At 43.0% G+C, this 19,604-nt stretch overlaps 1 protein-coding gene across 1 annotated transcript in view; it reads right to left on the bottom strand.

The window, feature by feature from the left end:
• slc30a6 (solute carrier family 30 member 6) overlaps nucleotides 1–19,604 on the bottom strand; it is a 39,999-nt gene that overhangs the window by 7,676 nt on the left and 12,719 nt on the right. The window contains exons 5-10 of the mRNA XM_034609740.1: nucleotides 12,778–12,820; nucleotides 11,805–11,870; nucleotides 8,930–9,010; nucleotides 6,548–6,583; nucleotides 5,011–5,105; nucleotides 1,250–1,298 (exon numbers count right to left, since the gene is read on the bottom strand). Coding sequence (XP_034465631.1) covers nucleotides 1,250–1,298; nucleotides 5,011–5,105; nucleotides 6,548–6,583; nucleotides 8,930–9,010; nucleotides 11,805–11,870; nucleotides 12,778–12,820 — 370 coding nt within the window. The remainder of the gene's footprint in view (nucleotides 1–1,249; nucleotides 1,299–5,010; nucleotides 5,106–6,547; nucleotides 6,584–8,929; nucleotides 9,011–11,804; nucleotides 11,871–12,777; nucleotides 12,821–19,604) is intronic.

Genomic DNA, 19,604 nt, shown 5'->3' on the forward strand with positions numbered 1-19,604 from the left:
TTAGGGGGTTAAAGGGTCATTGTTAAATTTAGCTTTAGCAGTTAGCATCACGGGCTGGACAACGCAGTGTCCTCAAAAAGACAGAAATACATCTCTGTGTGTGTGTGTGTGTGTGTGTGTGTGTGTGTGTGTGTGTGTGTGCGTGTGAATGCTGCATGCATCATCCATTTGAGCTGCGATAATACACAGTGGGATGTAATATTCATGACAAAAGTCACGACACTGAGCCTCAGTCTGCAGTAAGAGTTGGTCTACAAGTTACCATGACGACGCAAAGGAAGGAAGGAGTCTTGACGTGTGGACTCGCATAACGAGCAACTCTTTGAATAAAAGCTTGTGAGAATACAGCGAGACATTGTCCAGAGAATTCACCGCGAGCGAGTGGACACGTCAATGATGCATCTGACACATGACTTCACACGACTGCCGGCTGCTTTAGGACCAAGTGCAAGAAGACCAGGTCTAACAACATGGCCACTGAAGTCCCTGGATAATTTGATATCTTTAAAACTTATAAACTGATATTTCTGAGCTGAATGTGTTCACACGTCGCTCTGGTCCACAGGTTTAATAAGTTTATTATCACAAAACCCACATAAAACCTTATTTTAACTCTCTCAATCTAAATATTGACGAATCACGCTGGTTTTCATGATGTCATCTGTTCCACTTTCATCCTCACTGGTTCACAGCATCCAGGAATTAACCCGACCTGCTGACCTGAAAAGTGAGCACCTGAGAGGTGATCAGGCTGAAATCAGGGCTGGAGTTACAGAGACCTTTGACCTGCAGGGGGAGGTGGGCAGGGGAGTGTGTGTGTGTGTGTGTGTGTGTGTGCTGTTTGTGTATCGTATTTGTGTGTGTCACTGTTCTCTGGGAAACAATAAGAAAACTGATCTTAAACATGTTTCTGAGAAGCTCAATCAATGATCAATCTGTTTCCCTGCAGCCGCAATCAGACCTCACCCGACCCCGTAACCCTGAGACCCCCCCAAGCTCTCCAATGGTAACCTTTGACCTCAGAGGACGGCCATATGTGCCTGCGCACACAAACACCTGGACGCAGATTGACAGTGTAAGCAGTAACACATAGGACGGACAATTTTAGCAAAGTCAGGAGTGTGTGTGTGTGTGTGTGTGTGTGTGTTTGTGTGTGTTGACTCAGTGTAAGTGGATCCTTCCTGTTCAGACCTGACATCAGCTGATGTAGAGAGAGAGAACGAGAAAATGACTGAATCTGTGCTTTTACCTTCGACTCAGATCGGCCACATGTTCCTGAAGCCAACTGCTGCTTGCCGCTAGAGAGACAGAGACAGAGAGAGAGAGAGAGAGAGAGAGAGAGAGAGAGAGAGAGACTGTTAATGTCCATCACTTTTCTACACAAAACAAAAGACACAAAAATCTAACACATCTCCTCCATGGCCTTTGGAAGTGTCTGGATTGAAGGCGTCTCCAGGAGGTTTCAGATTATTCCACCCAGCACATTTTTTCAGTTTGCTGCAGTGTTCAGACACAATATTACATAACTTTACCTCAGTCCCTTTTCATTTTTTATTAAACATAAAACCCTTTTGGTTATTATCACCAGCAGACCCCACACTTATCAAAATATGGAAGCGACGTATTTCTTCTACACACAAAAGAGCGAAAGCTGCCTGCAGAGGAATCTCATGTTAAAGGAGACATGATGTATTTTTCAGTGTTTCCTATTAAATATCAAAGTAAGAGCCTTGCAGACGTTGAGCCAACACTGTGTGTCCTTGTATCATATATTGTGTAACACAAGATGTTGTCATGACTTTATTAACCAGTGGGAAAATGTCCACATTGTAGAATCAATAACGGCATCTTGTTTTCAGGGGGCAACATGAACAGCTCCGGGTTTCTTTCCTTTTATTCTGCTGAGCTCTGAGTCTTTCCCCCAGTCACACAGAACCAGAGTCTTCTGACGCAGCGACCAGTCGACCGTCAAGAGCAACGCTTTTTAGTTCAGTGGCAAAACCGAACACATCTCACACATTATTCTCCTCATGGGGCAGATTCAGGTCTGAACGCAGCCAACGGTCTGGAGAGTAGGAGAGAGAGACGGATCATGTAGAACAGGGCGAGTGTGCAGAGGACGAAAAGTAACTGCGCCATCATCCTTAACGATTAGAACTCATTCTAACCATTAAAATAAAAACACAGATAGTTCTGAGTAAACCAGTCTGCTCCTGTTTACTGTGTTTCGACTGCATCAAGTCTAAAACAGCGTCAAATCTACATTGGGAAATGTTTTACAGTTATTGTGCCCTGACAACATGTTGTGAGCGTTTCCTGCTGCAGTCTCTGTGTTGGTCCACGTGCACGGGAGGAACCATGCGTCTGTCTGGGTTCTGCAGTTGTTTCATAAATCATGCATCTTGTATTCACACGTCACAGAATCATTCTTAAGATCTGTCATTTAGAATTTTGAGCATTGGAAATTTGTATCGTCGCAACGGTCAACAATCAATCCGTCTATTTCAAAGCAAAAACAACATATACAAATTAATAATAAAATAACAAGAGAAAAACAAAAATGAATTGAAAGGGCCGGGAAGAGAATATTTTTTTCTTCAATAACAGATGAAGCTTTTCTTCTGATCGACTAATTAACGAATCAACCAGATGTTTGAGCTCAAGTAAAGTTTACATTCTAATGATCAAAGTGATGGAAAGTGAACTTGTTCATGTCCCAGATGAAGAACACAGACGTGACTCTGAGGAACTGACTCTGGATTCAGACGAGACGAGAAGAGAAAACATTGTTCTGCTTCAACGCTGCGTTAAATATTAAGTCACACAGCTGTTTTCATTTCACAGCTGACTCCATCAAGTCTGTACGTTGCATATTTAAACATCAGACACAAACTGCTTACAGGGTATTAGAATTACCTGATTTTAGTTTTAAACACAAACTCCAGCCTCAGTGTTTGTAGAGATGAAGGATAGAAACTGTGTTTATCTATACCAAGGACCATAGAGGGAGGCAGCAGATCGCCCACTTGTGTTCAAAAAAAGATAAGCGCTCTCGCTCCACCGCCGTCCCACCTTTAATGTTTGACGACACAGCAAAGCCTGAAGGCTCAGTGTCGGGTCAAAGGCCCTTCACATCCCATCCTGCTCAGACCTGAGTGTGTGTGTGTGTGTGTGTGTGTTTGTTTGTTTGTTTGTGCTAGCAGGGTGAGTCAGTCTAAACAAACATTTTAATGGAGTGACTTATTTATGATCCATGTGTGCGAGGAGGACGTACAATGTTTGTACGTGTGTGTGACTGAGTGTGTGTGTGAGACTTTGTGTGGTGTGTGTGTGTGTGTTTGTGGAGTGTGTGTTGGCATGTCTGTCTGCCCGCCTGGCCCCCTGGCACACTACATTACCACTGTCTGGAACATTGTTGCGTAATGCACTTTTAGTCTCGCTCCGTCAGAGAGTGAGTGTGTGCGCGTGTGTGTGTGTGTGTAATGAGTGAGAGATATAGTGTGTGTTTTACAAAGTTAAGTGCCTGTGTGTGTGTGTGGTTTCACCCCCCCTCCCATCCCAAAATGTCAGATGTTAAGTGATGTTGAGACTGCTCTGAACGCAAGAGCAGACAGCTGACACACACACACACACACACACTGACCTCATTCATCAGTAGACTGTTCGTACAAATAGTGAGTCAGCCCGAGAGGAGAGGAAGGGAAAGAGGAAAAGAGAGGAGGAATAGGAAGAGGAGGAGTAGAGGACAGGAGAGAACAGGAAGAGGAAGAGGAGAGGACAGGAGAGGAGAGGAGAGGAAGAGAAAGAGAAAGAGGAAAAGAGAGGAGGAAGAGGAGCAGTAGAGGACAGGAGAGGAGAGAGAGGAAGAGTAAAGGAAAGGAGAGGAGAGGAGAGGAAGAGAAAGAGGAGAAGAGGAGGACAGGAGAGGAGAGGAAGAGGAAGGAAGAGGAGGAGGAGAGGAAAGTGGAGAGGAGAGAGGAGGAAAGGACGAGAGGGAGAGGAGAGGAAGGGAGTGAGAGGAGGAAGTGAGGAGATGAAATCAGTAATATACTTCTCCTCTTCCACTCCTGAACTACTTCCTGTTTTTCTGTTTGTGTTTTCATACGTGTTAATGACAGAACATCTGGTTCTACATGTTTCTATATACTGTGAATACAAATTAGTGTATATTAGAGTGTGTGTGTGTGTATGTTGGAGTCTGTCTGTATTAGCAGTAGACTGACTCTCAGTGAGGTTAATATGTCCCGGGGTCGACATTAGCCTGGTCTGACCTCTCTGTGGTGTGTGTGTGTGTGCGTGCGCATGTGTGTGTCTCCACTGTCTTGGTGTGCTGCATATTTGTGTTTGCATAGAGTTAGCACAGAGTGTGGGTCTGTCTGATTGTGTATCTGTGATTTTTTTGCCCTTGTAAAACAGTTTTGATACCGATCTGAACCTCTCTGGAGCATTTTGAACATTTTAAAGAATGCAGTTTAATCAGAAACACAGTGTTTATTTGACCCTCGGAGGGAAACACTGACCAGTCATCCAGTTCATATGTTTGCATCATGTTTAGTATTAATACCCGTTCATAAGCAGTGTTGCATGTCAACTCACACGTCATATTTTCTATCCTGTGCTGCAAAAACACGCCACCGATAATCTTTGGAGAATAATTTGAAAAAACGAATATGTTTGTATTTTAAAACCACACAAGCGAGTCTGATTTTATAACTTTCTGCAATTAGGAGGAGACTAACCTCTGATCTCTCTGCTGCCATTTGTGATTTATCTACTGGCACAACAGTGAATAAGCGTTTCATTTTACTTCAGTAATCCCCCCCAAAATAAAACAAAAGCCAAATTGTGCCCGTTCCCCAGTGAGTGCGAGGATTAACAAACCTCCACCGTCCAGAGGAGGAACTCGAAAGACACAAAAATGGCTACATCCACAGCACTTCTTTAAAAACAACTCAGGTGCGATGGCGTCCTAAGGCAGGGGCGGGCGGGGGGGGGGGGGCATGACTTTACCTTCTGAGACGTAGGAGAACGGCTTGTTCCGGACAGACAGCAACGTCAACAGATTGAAGAAGAGAGCGACGAACGTCCCGACCAACAGACGGCCGCTGCAGAGATGAAACATCAGAGTTTTACACTGTGTGATGATTAGTTAATAAGCATGTGAATCAAACCCAATGTAAATGTAACCATGTGATAATCATGTGGGGACACTGTGAGTGCAGTGCATTGTGGGACATGTTCATAGTAACAATAATTATGTTTCTATTTAAGTTTAGATTAGGAAGTTTTGCTATATATGCATCTTTTCCATACTAATCTTACAAAATCCACGTCAACACACAAATCTCTGCTCGCTAGCGCAAAAAAAAAAAGAGCACACACACACTCACTCTCTTCAATACACTAATCACTCGGGACAATCCTTTTAAGAGCCTTTAAATTGGTCCAAACAATCAGCGGGACGTGAGCGGCTGCACGATGGTGAGCCGCAAGTACTGGATGATAAACCCCCACCCTGACCTCACCCCCCCCCCCCCCCCCCCCCCCCCCCACCATCATAGAACAGATTAAAGTGTGTGTGTGTGTGTGTGTCTGTCTACCCAGCAGACACCTGTCCTGTCCCTCTGGTTAGCAGCCGTCTCTCATGCTGTCCGATCACATCCGTTCACAGAAGAGAGAGAGAGAGAGAGACGAGGAGGTGAGGGGGGACAAATGGGGGAGGCGGGGGGTGGGGGGGTAATCTCGTCACGGGAGACAGGTTTAAGTTTCTCTGTGTTTTTGCTTCTAAAAGCCATCGCTAATCTGTTTCATAATGGAGAGAGAGAATGAGTTCGAGCATCACAGGTGACGATTAACTCAGTCGACGTCTGGAGTCTCCGCATCGGGCGAGAACCATTTCCTGTCATCGCAGCAACGATGTTTGAACTCAAAGAGTGAGGAAACGTTTGTGTGTTAATAGTTTGAGGGAAGTTTATTCAGTAAAACAAAACCTCTCGACCTCCGTCTTTGTCTTTGTTAATTGACAGAGCTGATGTTAACCTGAGGTGTGTTTATCAACTCCCCCCGGTGTAGAGACGGACAGACACACACACACACACTGTCACAGTGTGAACTGAACAATAACCATGACTCTGTCAGTCAGTCTGACTCTTTGACTCACTGACACCCTGTGTAATTCTGTCCGTCTGGCGTCTGTCTGACCCAAGTGTTTAGGACGTTCTGTTCCGACAACAGCTGGCACCCTGTCTGTGTGTGTGTATGTGTGTGTTTTAAAAGGGACACACAGGAGTAAATCATGTTGTATCTGTTTATCTTTTCCTCACAGATTCAATGAGCTGTTTGAGGGTTAAGACTTGGTTTTAGTGTAAGAAGTAGGTTTAGGTTAGAGTTAGGCATTTAGTTGTGATGTTACGGTTAGGGTAAGGGGCTAGGAAATGTATTATGTCAATGAGTGTCCTCACAACTAGAGAGAGTGTGTGTGTGTGTGTGTGTGTGTGTGTGTGTGTGTGTGTGTGTGTGTGTGTGTGTGTGTAGGGGTAGTACTTACGTGTGGACCTCAGGCTGCTCCATGAAGCGCTCCACACTAACAAAACAGAAACAAACACAGTCAACAACACAGGCCAGGTGGGACTACTCCGTCTGTGCACGAGTGTGTGTGTGTGTGTGTGTGTGTGTGTGTGTGTGTGTGTGTGTGTGTGTGTGTGTGTGTGTGTGTGTGTGTGTGACTGAGACGGAGAGAGTGATCAGGACAAATGAAACGAATGAAAGGAGACAAGGAGCGAACAGAGAGAGAAAACAGGAAATATATCAACACACACACAGTCTTGAGTCCTTCCTCTGTGCTGCAGCCCTACTGTGCCATTCATGACATTCACTGTACTGCACCAGCAGAGTGTGTGTGTGTGTGTGTGTGTGTGTGTGTGTGTGTGTGTGTGTGTGTGTGTGTGTGTGTGTGTGTGTGTGTGTGTGTGTGTGTGTGTGTACAATCTCACTCATGCAGAGAAATGTCAAAACAAAGACAACTGCTCAAAGACAGAAATGTTCACTTTGTCTTCATGGTCTTTGCACCTTAATAAAGTAAAACAAGTAAATCATATAAAATTAAATAAGTAAATAAAATGTATTAAGTTAAATTAAGTAAGTTCAGTAATAAAATAAGATAAGTAAATAAAGTAATTCGTTTTTCCTCAGGTGAGACAGGTGGAGCTCTGTGATTGGTCTATCTGTGGGAATGCTGCCTCTGGGTTGGATGAGTTTTATGGAAGTTTGAAAAGTTTGTTAAATGTGATTGATTTAGATGAGCTGGTTTAGCTTATAAACCATTTAGTTATATATTTATCTTAAAATTTAAGCTGTATGTATTCAATATAGAGTAGGTAGTAGCCGAATGGTGAAATAATCAGTTCAACAAAAGGTAAACATAAGCGAACTCTTCTGTCCCTTTGACCTCGTCCACTGACCGAGTGTTAGCATCGTTAGCCATGTTTTAATCCGCCTCCATGTTTTTAAAATGCATCACTTTAGCCTGTCGTTCGAGTCAGTTTAAAAAGCAGCTTAGCAGCAAACACTGTCAGACGCATTAACGTGGACTTTATGGGTAGAGGCAACTTGATGTCTGATTTAGAAATGAAGTTCAAACAAAGTTCTGATGATTTTAAAATGACACCCGCCAGCCAATCAGAGATCAGCATTTTCTGCTGTCGTAGAAGGGAGAAAAATAAACACAATTACAGTCACTAAGCTGTCGCTGTCGCACACACACGGGAAAGTGTGAGTCGGCATAGTGCCAACTGCTTAAATGTGGGTGTGTGCTTTCATTCTGGTTAATTCACCCTCCCTTCCCTGAGAACTGACCGCAAGACAACCCCACACTGGCCGCCTGGAGCTGTGTGTGTGTGTGTGTGTGTGTGTGTGTGTGTGTGTGTGTGTGTGTGTGTGTGTGTGTGTGTGTGTGTGTGTGTGTGTGTGTGTGTGTGTGTGTGTGTGTGTGTGTGTGTGTGTGTGTGTGTGTGTGTGTCACAATGACAGAGCCAGGCAGCGACACTCCCTCAGACCTAAAAAGAAATCAGTTCTCTCTCTCACTTTTAGACACAGACACACACACAAAAAAACACACTTTGCTATAGTGTGTTATCCCCTTTAGGCATCTATGTGTCTTTACATGTAAAGTTATTGAATCTTAAAAAGGCTAAAACATGTCATCATTTAGATGTTAAAGTGCGTTTACACAAAACTGTGAGGAAGCACTTTTCCAATAATATGTAGGTGGAGACTAAATTAAACGTAAACATCTCTTCAGCATTCAAATATTTTCGTAGTTTTCAGAGCTATTCTTTATTTCAGAAACATAGAAAATCCTATATCGAAACAATATAATTGACAAAAGTACAATAAAGACCATGTTGTATGTAGAGGGGTTTGGTAGATCAATAATAAAATATAAATATATATTGATTAAATACATATCGATAATTATTTGTGCAAAATGAAACTGAATATTATTGCCACTGAGTTGTAAAACATTTTGTAAAACACGTGCACATGGGGTCTAATTACTGCATTTTCTGAATGTTTTGCAGATAAAGCCGAGCGGGAAGCACAGGAACAACATGCACCCTGCGTGGAGCACAGTGATGTCGTGAAACTAAAAACATAGACAAACTCAAAAAGACACAAATGGAAATATTTTGTGTGTTGCTTTGAAAATATCAACTCTTTTGTTGTGTTGAGTCACACGAAGAAAATAATTGAAATTTTAATTGAGAGAGACAGAGAGCGTGAGACAGAGAAAGATGTAGAAAAAAAACAAAAGACATGCGATGTTTGTAAAAAATTCTCAGTTAGATTAATTTACTATTCGTGTTTCCAGAGAATCTGTGTGTGTGTGTGTGTGTGTGTGTGTGTGTGTGTCTGTGTGTGTGATACACACCTCTCCTTCAGGATGAACAGAGCTCCCAGCTGGATGAGAACAGTGGAGGCAAAAACAGCCAAAACCTCGAGTCGGTCAAACCTGCAGAGAAACAGAAAGACGCCGTCGTTCACACAGAGTCGGACTCACCAGGGCTGCGTTCAGCTCAACATGCAGCAAAATGTTTATTTAAACTTAAACATGGTGCGTTGAACACTGTTGGGATACGCAAGTGATGCAACTACGGCAGCTGAGAAGGTGATTCCTGTCGTTTTTTGTTGAAGAAATCTCTGAGGTAGATGAGTTGAAATATGTGTTGAATAAAACTAACTTGATGTTACAGTCTCTGTCTTTTCTCTGTAGAGAACTTTAAAATCCATTGTGTCACTGTCTTGTTAATACAGCAGCGTTTATATAAATGTTGCGGCTGATTGGACAACACCTGTGACACGCCCACCGAACCAGAGAAAATGAACCTTGAAACCCGTTGACACCGTTTAGAGGAAAGATGTCGTTCAACATGGAAACTGCAGCTGTCGGACGCCATTCCTCCCCTTCCACTTCCTGCGTGTAACCTCTAAATCCCCTTCCTTTTACAGGAAACAATAAAGATCAAATATTTTGATTTGGCAGCCGCACAGTCGACATTCGTCTTTTACCATTTCCACAAACCATTCACTTATTTCACAGATATTTGTCAACTCTCAAGAAGATTCTGCCTCAATATAACTTAAAGGACAATTCAACTGAAGCTAAATTCCAGCTTTAACAACATAAATTCCTCATAGTGTGACCTGGAAAGTTGTTTTTTCTCTTACTGTCTATGTATGTATGGAAACTGAAGTCATCTAAACATTTAAAAACAGATTGCTGATGCAGAAATGAGCAGAAGCATCTTTATTATCTAGCTAAATGACTGTTTCACGGTATGTCTCTAATTAATTTACATTAAGTGTTAAAACTGCATCAACGCTAAAGAGGTAAAACGAGATGAGGGCGTGTCCTCATTGTTCTTCATCTAAAAAGATTTTGAGTTGCGTTACATAAAAAACACGGGGACAACGTTAACAAAGCGACAGTGTTGGGGGCCGACGAGCCGTTAACTGTTGCTGAACCTGTGACCCGTCATAAGGTCACAGGGTCGATCCTGTTGCAGTCTGTCCAGTCTGATGATCAGCTTCATCTCAGTGAGTGGTCCACTGGGCTTACAGGGCTTAAACCTGACGTTGGCGGTCAGGGATCAGATGGGCTGCCCTCCGCCTCCTCAGACGCCGCCGCACCAGCACAGAGTAATACCAGTAAACTAAAAGCTTGTGCCCGAGGCCAGTGAAGAGCGTTATGGATTAATGTGAACGAGATGTGACCATATGCAGAAAACAAGGAAAGGTGACGCGAGGACACAGAGGAAACTACACAGATAAAAGCTGCAGTTTAAGTTTCACATAACTGATGCTGGAGGAAATCAACAACACTGACATTGTTTAAGGTGAACAGTGCTCGGCTAAATAGTTTTCTTATTAAATGAGTTTTAATAAGTTAAAGTTTCTCTTCACGTCTCTTCATGAAGCTAAAACATCTCAGGTGCAGACGCTGCCATCTGGAGCTTTTGACATCATTAGCAGTCAGAGTCATGGAGTCGTACCGAGGTCCCGCTGATAGACACCAAGTGACCAGGGGTATAATATATACAAAATGACTTATAACCCTACTAATCAGAAACTTAAAACGTCTGAGCGTGATAAGAACAACAGAAACCATCTCTCAAAGTCCATGTCCCACCTGCTAACATTGAGGAGACCTTTACCGCAGCCAGCCTCAAGGGGGCAATGGAGCTGATTTGGCTTCAATCAACCGACTCAAGACCGGAAACTAAATAATGATTTGACATTTATTGTATTATTTTTATTGTAAATGTTTAAACCCTTCATCTTCAGATTAAAGTTGATGCACGGGAACATTTCCAATAAATGTTGCACCTTTAAGACGTTAGAAGATGGAAAACTGGAAAACTGCGGCTGAGGCACTGATCTGTTCCTAAAAGTCCATTAGGACACACACACACACACACACACACACACACACACACACACACACACACACACACACACACACACACACACACACACACACACACACACACACACACACACACACACACACACACACACACACACACACACACACACACACACTACGAGAGCCAAGTGAAGCTGAAAAGCAGATTTCCATTTGATCACTACTCTTCAACACCTCAAGGTCAGAGGTGACCTGTCAGCTGACACACACACACACACACACACACACACACACACACACACACACACACACACACACACACACACACACACACACACACACACACACACACACACACACACACACACACACACACACACACACACACACACACAGAGAGAGAGAGAGTAAACACAGATGTAGCATCGACAGTAAAGCTTCTGTTCCTGTCATCTGAATCAGCTGAGCAGCTCAAACTCACAATCATTGTCCAACTTGAACACACGGCTAGTTTAGTGTGTGTGTGTGTGTGTGTGTGTGTGTGTGTGTGTGTGTGTGTGTGTGTGTGTGTGTGTGTGTGTGTGTGTGTGTGTGTGTGTGTGTAACAGAAAGCAGTGAATGACATCACATAAATAAATAAACAAACGCAGATGGAGCTATGACTGAAAAGCGTAGTATATTGACCCACACTCACTGAGCACTTTATTAGGAACACCAAACCGACACTGGGTTGTAACTACCTGTCTCAGCTTTCACTCTTATTAAAACGTGTCACACAACTCGTCCACTTCCAGTTTTCAGACAGTTTGGTGTGCATTTTCGAACCAGCTCACAGCCGCAGTGTACAAAACTGTAAAACATATAGTAAAAGTGAACTCACCCAAATGAGTAGACCTGACTGGGTTTCTTCATGTTGACCCAGGAGCTGATGAGACAGGTGATCAAACTGCAGGACACACGGAGGAGATGGAGGAGACAGAAGGAGGAGAAGGTGACGGCAGGGAAAGAGAAGAGCAGGTGAATGACAGAGGGATGTGAGACAGAGAGAAGACAGACAAGAGAGCGGCACATAAGACGAGAGTCAGTGAGGGACAAGTGGCAGCGACGTACACAACACACAGGTCAGTTAAAGTTCACGTCTTCTGTATTTTTATTTTTCGTGAGTGAATATTCTCCATCAGAACAGAAAACACACAAAACTGTGGATATGTAGAAAAGTTTAATTCAAACACTTTCACTAGGAATGATTATAAATAACTGTTTAATTAACAGACTGTAAATAAAGATGGATGACGCGTTCTTTGCTTTCTTCAGCGATTCCAAAAATACTAACACTGCTGTTTTAAGGTAAAAACGTTTTCCATGGTTTTGCTTTAACTTGTCAAACTTCCTGGGTGTGTGAGGATGTGTGAATACTCATGTTCTATTGTTTATGTTGCTGTTTGCCGAATAATTTTAATGTGTCACGGAGAGAACATTTTAATTTGGTGTATTAATGTTAATGAGCGCGGTGATAAAATAAAAATAAACAACTCTATACTTTCAATCAATTGACAATTATAAGATATTAGATACTCTATTCTTTGAATGAAACTTGTCCAAATTAATCCACAGTCTCAAACCCAGAGGGACTGAATTTATTATCATATCTCACAAATAAAACAGGACATCGTCACATTTGCGAAGCTGCGATCAGCTTTTTGCTCAGAGAGGAACATACATTATTTATCAGGTGTCACTAATTAATACGTTTCTTTCTGCGCTGATGCACATTTGTAAGTGCAGCGACACTCAGGCAAAAATTTACATTTTGAAAAAAACAATATACAATATTTAAAATATTAGACACTCACCTAAAGAGGTCGAAGATGGTGAGGTACGTGTAGGCGGTTAAAGCTGAAAAGACAAAAACAGAGAAACAGAGACGATCACAACTCAAACCCTGAGAACATGAGTGCAAACATCAAACTTTATCTACAGGACGTGACTTGACGTGAACAAACAAACAGGGGTGAAAACATAACCTCCCGAGGTATCAACAACTTTCAGTTTCGTCACATTATCAGACTTCAAAAACCCACTTGTGTAAAAAACATTTGTCATTTAGTTATTTTTCTGAATTGTTGTGCTTTCAGTGACTCAGCACATTCAGACTCTTAGTTATCCATCCAGTCATAAATGACCTGACGAGTGTGTCGGCCAATGAGCTCGTCTGCGAGCCACTGAGTGAGTCATTCATTTTTTTTCTAATTGGACAGAATCTTGGAGAGCAGCCAGTCCGACACCAGGTAAGAGTCAGTTAGTGGGCCACTTAGTCAGTAGGCCAACAAGCCAATTAAATCATCAGTCAGCTAAAGAGAGATTCCAACTGGCCTGGTTTAACTACTCAATGACAACCTGTCTGTCTCTGTCTGTCTGTCTGTCTCACTGTCTGCCCGTGTCTCTCTGCCTTAATGCCTTCGACCAGCTTTCTGTAATCAGGCTCCGCTGTGGGGGATGAGGCGAGCGGATTAGAGCGGCTTTGTGCTGGGAGGAACATTTTGTTTCCCCATCACCGGCATCCATGTTGGCCAACCTGACGCCATGTAATCCTGACAGGGAGGCCCGGAGAGACAGACGAAAAGTGAGAGAGAGAGAGAAGAGAGAGAGGGACAGACGGGAGGACCCAGACTGAGTGACGGATCGACAGCGGCCAGAGAGAGAGAGTGAGTGAGTGAGTGAGAGAGAGGATGGATGGATGGATGGACGGACTGAGAGACAGAGGCAGATAGACGGGTAGGGAGGGAGAGGTGAGGAGAAGACAGACAGACAGACAGACAGACAGACAGACAGACAGACAGACAGACGGGATTATGGGCATTTCGAGAGACGGGCTGATAGAGGGAAAGTGGATGACTGAATAGAGAGAGAGTGAGAGACAACCCACACCACTTGAGAGAGAGAGAGAGTTATTGAAACCAATAACTGTTCCTTTCATAAATATCAAACATGTGAGATATTGAATCGGTCCATTGGGCCGTTTATCCTCTATAGCAATGGGCCAACAAAATAAGTGTGCCCTCACGACATTGCTGTAAGGTGACGCTTTAAAAGCTGCGGCTCGAACATGTAACTTTGAGCAGGATCTCTCCACAGGAATCAATGAGGCCTGACGTCGTCTTGTTGTGTCGAATTAAAAAGCAGCAGACGATAAAAGCGATAATAATACAAACGCTGACATCACAGTGACCCTGAAACAGGCCCGACCAGATCAATACGCCCCACCCCACCGCTGAGCTCAGATAGGTTTACATACAGACCACAACACACACAGACACACAAATATAACCTGGTTCAATTCCTTTATAAATCTCCTGCTTACAAACACTGACACCCAGAGGATATGATCCGAGAGCAACAAACAAAACACACGAGACGTTATTCATCTGTAACACACACACACACAGCAGTATATATGATATGTACACTAAACAGAAGTACAAGAAACACAAAACATACACAAACACACAGCTGCCCCACAGGACCTGAACACAACACCCAGAACAGTATGATGGATTAAAAACCCTGCGTTTGTTTTTCAGAAACAATCGATGAAGAGGAGGAGAAGAGAGGAAGAAGAGGAGGGAGAGAGAGAGAGAGAGAGAGAGAGAGAGAGAGAGAGAGAGAGAGAGAGAGAGAAGGTGAGCAGAGGAAGAAAAGAGAAAAAGTTTTGTGTCTTGCACAATTTTGTCACTATCATTCCTTTTTTCTTTCACTGTTTTTCTTCTTTCATTTCTTCTGTTAAAAATGTCCTTTAAATCAGCAACAATGGGACAAACATGGAGAAAGAGGAGTAAGAGATGCACGAAGGAGAGAAGGAAAGGGTGAGAGTTTAAATAGGGAGGGAGGGAGGAAGGAAGGAAGGAAGGGTGGATAGAGAGATGAGAGAGGAGAAATACGAGCAGGAGGATGAATATTTAATGCTGTCTGCAGAGGGGCAGCCCAAACACACACGCACACACACACACACATTTATCAGTAGAGTTAAAATTAAAGAAACTTAACTTACTATAAAGCTACATAACGTTTAATTAAAACTTAAACGTTCACTCAACTGCATCAAAACACAGTTAGAATCTTCATGTGTCCAAAATCTACCAAATCTGAAACAAACCCTCGTAAACCTTCATTGACCAAAGCTCACGTGCATAAATGAGACCTGAACAAAAATGTGGTCGAACAAGACAAACCCGAAGACGGAAAAATCACAGTTGATGCTGAGAGGGTGTGACACACTTAAAAAACACATAGTATGAATATTTTGACAAAAGTCAAACATGACCAGTGCATGTTGATATTTAACTATTTTAGTTTTGATCCAAGACTGTCGACGACTAATTTAAATCATCTCTTGGTTGATTTTGGGCAGTTTTTGGGTCAAAAAAGTCTGCCAGGTCTTAAACAAACTCACTACACACAAACAAACACACACACACACAATATGTGCCAACCACAGCAAATAGCAGCTTAGTGTCATTGGTTCCGGTAAACAGTAAACTGAGAGGCAGTGGGTCGTGGTGTCAGGTCAGCTCCTGTGTGCTGCAGATGTAAACTAAAAGCTTCTATCGAACGCCTCAACTGCTGCGGTGAGGACGATCCCCGGAGGAGGAGGAAGAGGAGGAGGAGGAGAGAGAGGACAGGGACAGAGACGGAGGTGAGGAGGGGGAGCAGGGGATGGAGTGATGTAAGAAGAGGAGGAGGAGGAGGAGGAGGAGACAGGGAGCGCTGCCCAGCGCTGACACTGCTGACCATCGATGGCGAAACATGAGAGTGAAACTGAGGACTACAAACACACACACACAAAATTACACACCTGACAGACACACACTCGTACTCACTGTGGACATGAACACGGAACAAGTAATCACAACACTGTTTATTAATATTAACACACACACACACACACACACACACACACACACACACACACACACACACACACACACACACACACACACACACACACACACACACACACACACACACACACACACACACACACACACACACACACACGAATGAAGTTATTGTTGGCTACAGATTATTGAATAAAGAAGCTCACAGACGTTTACTAAGTGTGTCCAGTTCTTAAGTTTAGTTGGTTGTATTATTTATAAAATGATCCTCTCTAACATTTTATATTCTTATATTTCTGCCCCAATGTTTAGATTTTCAATCCATATTTTATTTAGGTTCGGACATAAAAGACGACTTTTAATTAGACATGAAGAACAATTAGAAAATGGTGATTTGAACTGGAGCAGTTACTAATCTCATTGGGAAGGAACACATGTTTAAAACCCTAATTCTAAAAGATTATTCGAAACGTGTTAGGTACACTTTAAGAGTACACATACACAAAAACCAGCCTGTCTAGAAGTGATTAACACACACACACACGCTCCCTGATGACCCTGGCCCACACACACACACACACACACAGATATGATGAGCGGCTCCTGTCGATATGAAACCAGACCAAAGCTCCATTTATGAGCTAGAACAGATTCTCGTGTCTCCACGTGGGATTTTCGAAGCATCTGGCAGTGACATGTTAAACCAAACACACCCCTGTCCGCTCCGTCTTAATGCCCCCTGTGCCCTGACCCTGGACCCTGCAGAGACCCCCCCTCAAACCACGCTGAGGATAATCAATACAACATCATCTGTTAACCCTAAACCACCGTCTTCAAACTAAGCGCGGGTATGTTGAAGGAGCTCCTGCATTTATTACATTTCAGAGGAAGAGATGGTCAACAAATGTAAGATTGAACGTGACGATTAAATACAAATTTAAGATAAAAAATGTGATGATCTTTATTGTCGGTCTGAGCGTTTGACAGTCGCACAATTCGGAGACATTATTGGTGTGATCGAGCAGATGTGAGCTGATCACACACACAGTAACCGTTTGTGTGTGTGTGTGTGTGTGAGACTGTACCGAGGGCGCTATGGGACGAACTGCTTCACCAGCTGTGTTCTGACACACAGGAACACAGAGGCCCTGGGGACAACACACACACACACACACACACACACACACACACACACACACACACACACACACACACACACACACACACACACACACACACACACACACACACACACACACACACACACACACACACACACACACACACACACCCACCCTCATATACCACATGGCAGTCTTCATATATTCGTGAGGACCCTCGCTGACATAATGTGTTCTCTTGCCCTGTATTGCAACCTTAAGCATCACAATGAAATGCCTAACCCTGACCGTTTACCCTCACAGTAATCTAAACTTAAATATAACCTGAAAACTGAGCCTGAACCATCAAACCAGAATCTGTCCATACAAACACACAAACACACAGAATAATCTCTGGATGAGAAGCTAACAAACTCATGGATATGCACACAAATGCTGCTACAAAGCACAACACAACAGCCCAGACAAGAGAAGATTAAATCAGATGAAGAAAACCCATCTTCACATTATCCGCCTTGTTCTTATTACGTAAACCCAACAGTCCTTTTATATTCGGATCGGATAAAAATTACAATCGTAAAATGAATTATTTTATCTTGAATCTCATGTCACGGTCATAGAGAAATGACACATGAACAGATACAATAAAGTAGTTAGTGGAATTTAATATTCTGTGCATATCTTCTATTCTAAAATAAAACTGAGCAGAGAATGAAAAATTAAAATATGAAACACACACACAGACACACACAGACTCACTTCCTAACACTGGTGGATGAGGAGAACAGAGACAAGAGAAGAAGGATAGAGGAGGAGGTTTGTTCATTCATCTGAGGAACAGACACTTGACCTGGTTTCTCAGCTGGAGACACACATACAGTGAAAACACACAAACAAACACACACTTTGTGTCAGACATATTGGATATCTTTACCTTATAGTCTCTAAGGCTATGTTGTAGTTTTAAAAGTCATCACTGTTTCTACGGCTACACCTGGTGTCCACGTTACTCCAGAGTTTTCCAGCCTCTAAATCAGAGACTTCTGTAAACGCTGCTGGTTTAATTTTAGTTTGAAAACTCCAGGGTTGTGTTTCAGTCTGAAACCAACAGAAACGGAGACTTTTGTAAAGGATGATCATGAACGTCTGAAAGGGTTCATGTGTTGGGGAGCAGGGTTTTTAAATAATTAGAAAGTTTTCTTATTACTTAAGGGCTTAAAAATGAGGGGTTGAATGTTAAAAGCAGTCGAGATGGAAGACGGTTTGTCCTCCATCAGCTGGAAGAAGACGAGGACACAGGAGTTCAGGTGAACGAGTCAGACTGAGGTGAGTGACAGGAGAGAAAGAGCAGATGTGTGGATGTGTGTGTGTGTGTGTGTGTGTGTGTGTGTGTGTGTGTGTGTGTGTGTGTGTGTGTGTCTGAGTCGCAAAGAGAGGGACAGAGAAGGGTTTAAGTGTCACAAAGAGGAGGATTGTGTGTGTGTTGGAGTGGAAAACAAGAAAACAGACAGACGGATGGACAGACACAAAGATCCCTAAAATGCTGCTGTGTGCGCTTGTGTGTGTAAGTGTGTGTGTGTGTGTGTGTGTGTGTGTGTGTGTGTGTGTGTGTGTGTGTGTGTGTGTGTGTGTGTGTGTGTGTGTGTGTGTGTGTGTGGGGGGTCCATTGAGACAAAAAGCTGATGTCTGAAAAGCTGCCTGAAAGCTGAGCCAGTTGTCCACTGCACAATTTGATATGGAAGCGCAAACACACACACACACAGACAGACACACACAGCAGGTTCTGTAGAATCATCATCAGCTTATGTTTCAGCAACAGTGCAACAACGACTCTGCTTCAACAGCACTTCAACACACACACACACACACACACACACACACACACACACACACACACACACACACACACACACACACACACACACACACACACACACACACACACACACACACAGCCTGTTGTGTTCAGTAAAGTGTAACAGCAGACACTGATCGCTGACTCCAATAAAACACAGTAGATTTAAACATAGAATCAAAAGCAGTAGAACCAAATCACAACTAATAACTACTGAATATATTACTGATAAATCGATCTATACTAACGATTTAATTACGAAAGGTGTAATTTCCAGTAGTAAACCCATCGTGTTATCACAGTTTTAGTAGCTGCAGAAGCACGTTTACTGCCCCGTGTCCAGCAGGAGGCGACATTCATTATCTTTAGCAGCTAAAGAGGTGGATCCATTTCTCAGGTGATGGTGGAGACGAAACCAGAGCGAGAAGAGAGAGAACACTGGACTAAACTTCTTCAGGTGAAGTGACATCACTCGTTTTATTTAATCAATGCTAAGGATTCTCTCCCATTGATGTGTAAATGGAATTTTACCATTGACTGTACATACTTAAGTGGACGTAGACTCTGGGTTCAGAAGGAGACCAGCAGGGGGCGACTCCACTGGTTGTTTCTATACAAGGCTTCTTCAATACAGCATGATGTTCAATTAGGAAATCATGATCCATTTAGAGTCAGTTTCAGAGCACAGTGGTTCCGTAGTTACGTCCCAGAAGGTCAACGATGACTCACAATAAAAGATCTGTAGATTTTAATCACAACAGACACATCTTGTCTCACTTCACAAATCTAATTTGTGAGTCTACACCATA

Source organism: Hippoglossus hippoglossus, chromosome 15 (assembly GCF_009819705.1).
Source record: "Hippoglossus hippoglossus isolate fHipHip1 chromosome 15, fHipHip1.pri, whole genome shotgun sequence".
Classification (NCBI taxonomy): Eukaryota; Metazoa; Chordata; class Actinopteri; order Pleuronectiformes; family Pleuronectidae; genus Hippoglossus; species Hippoglossus hippoglossus.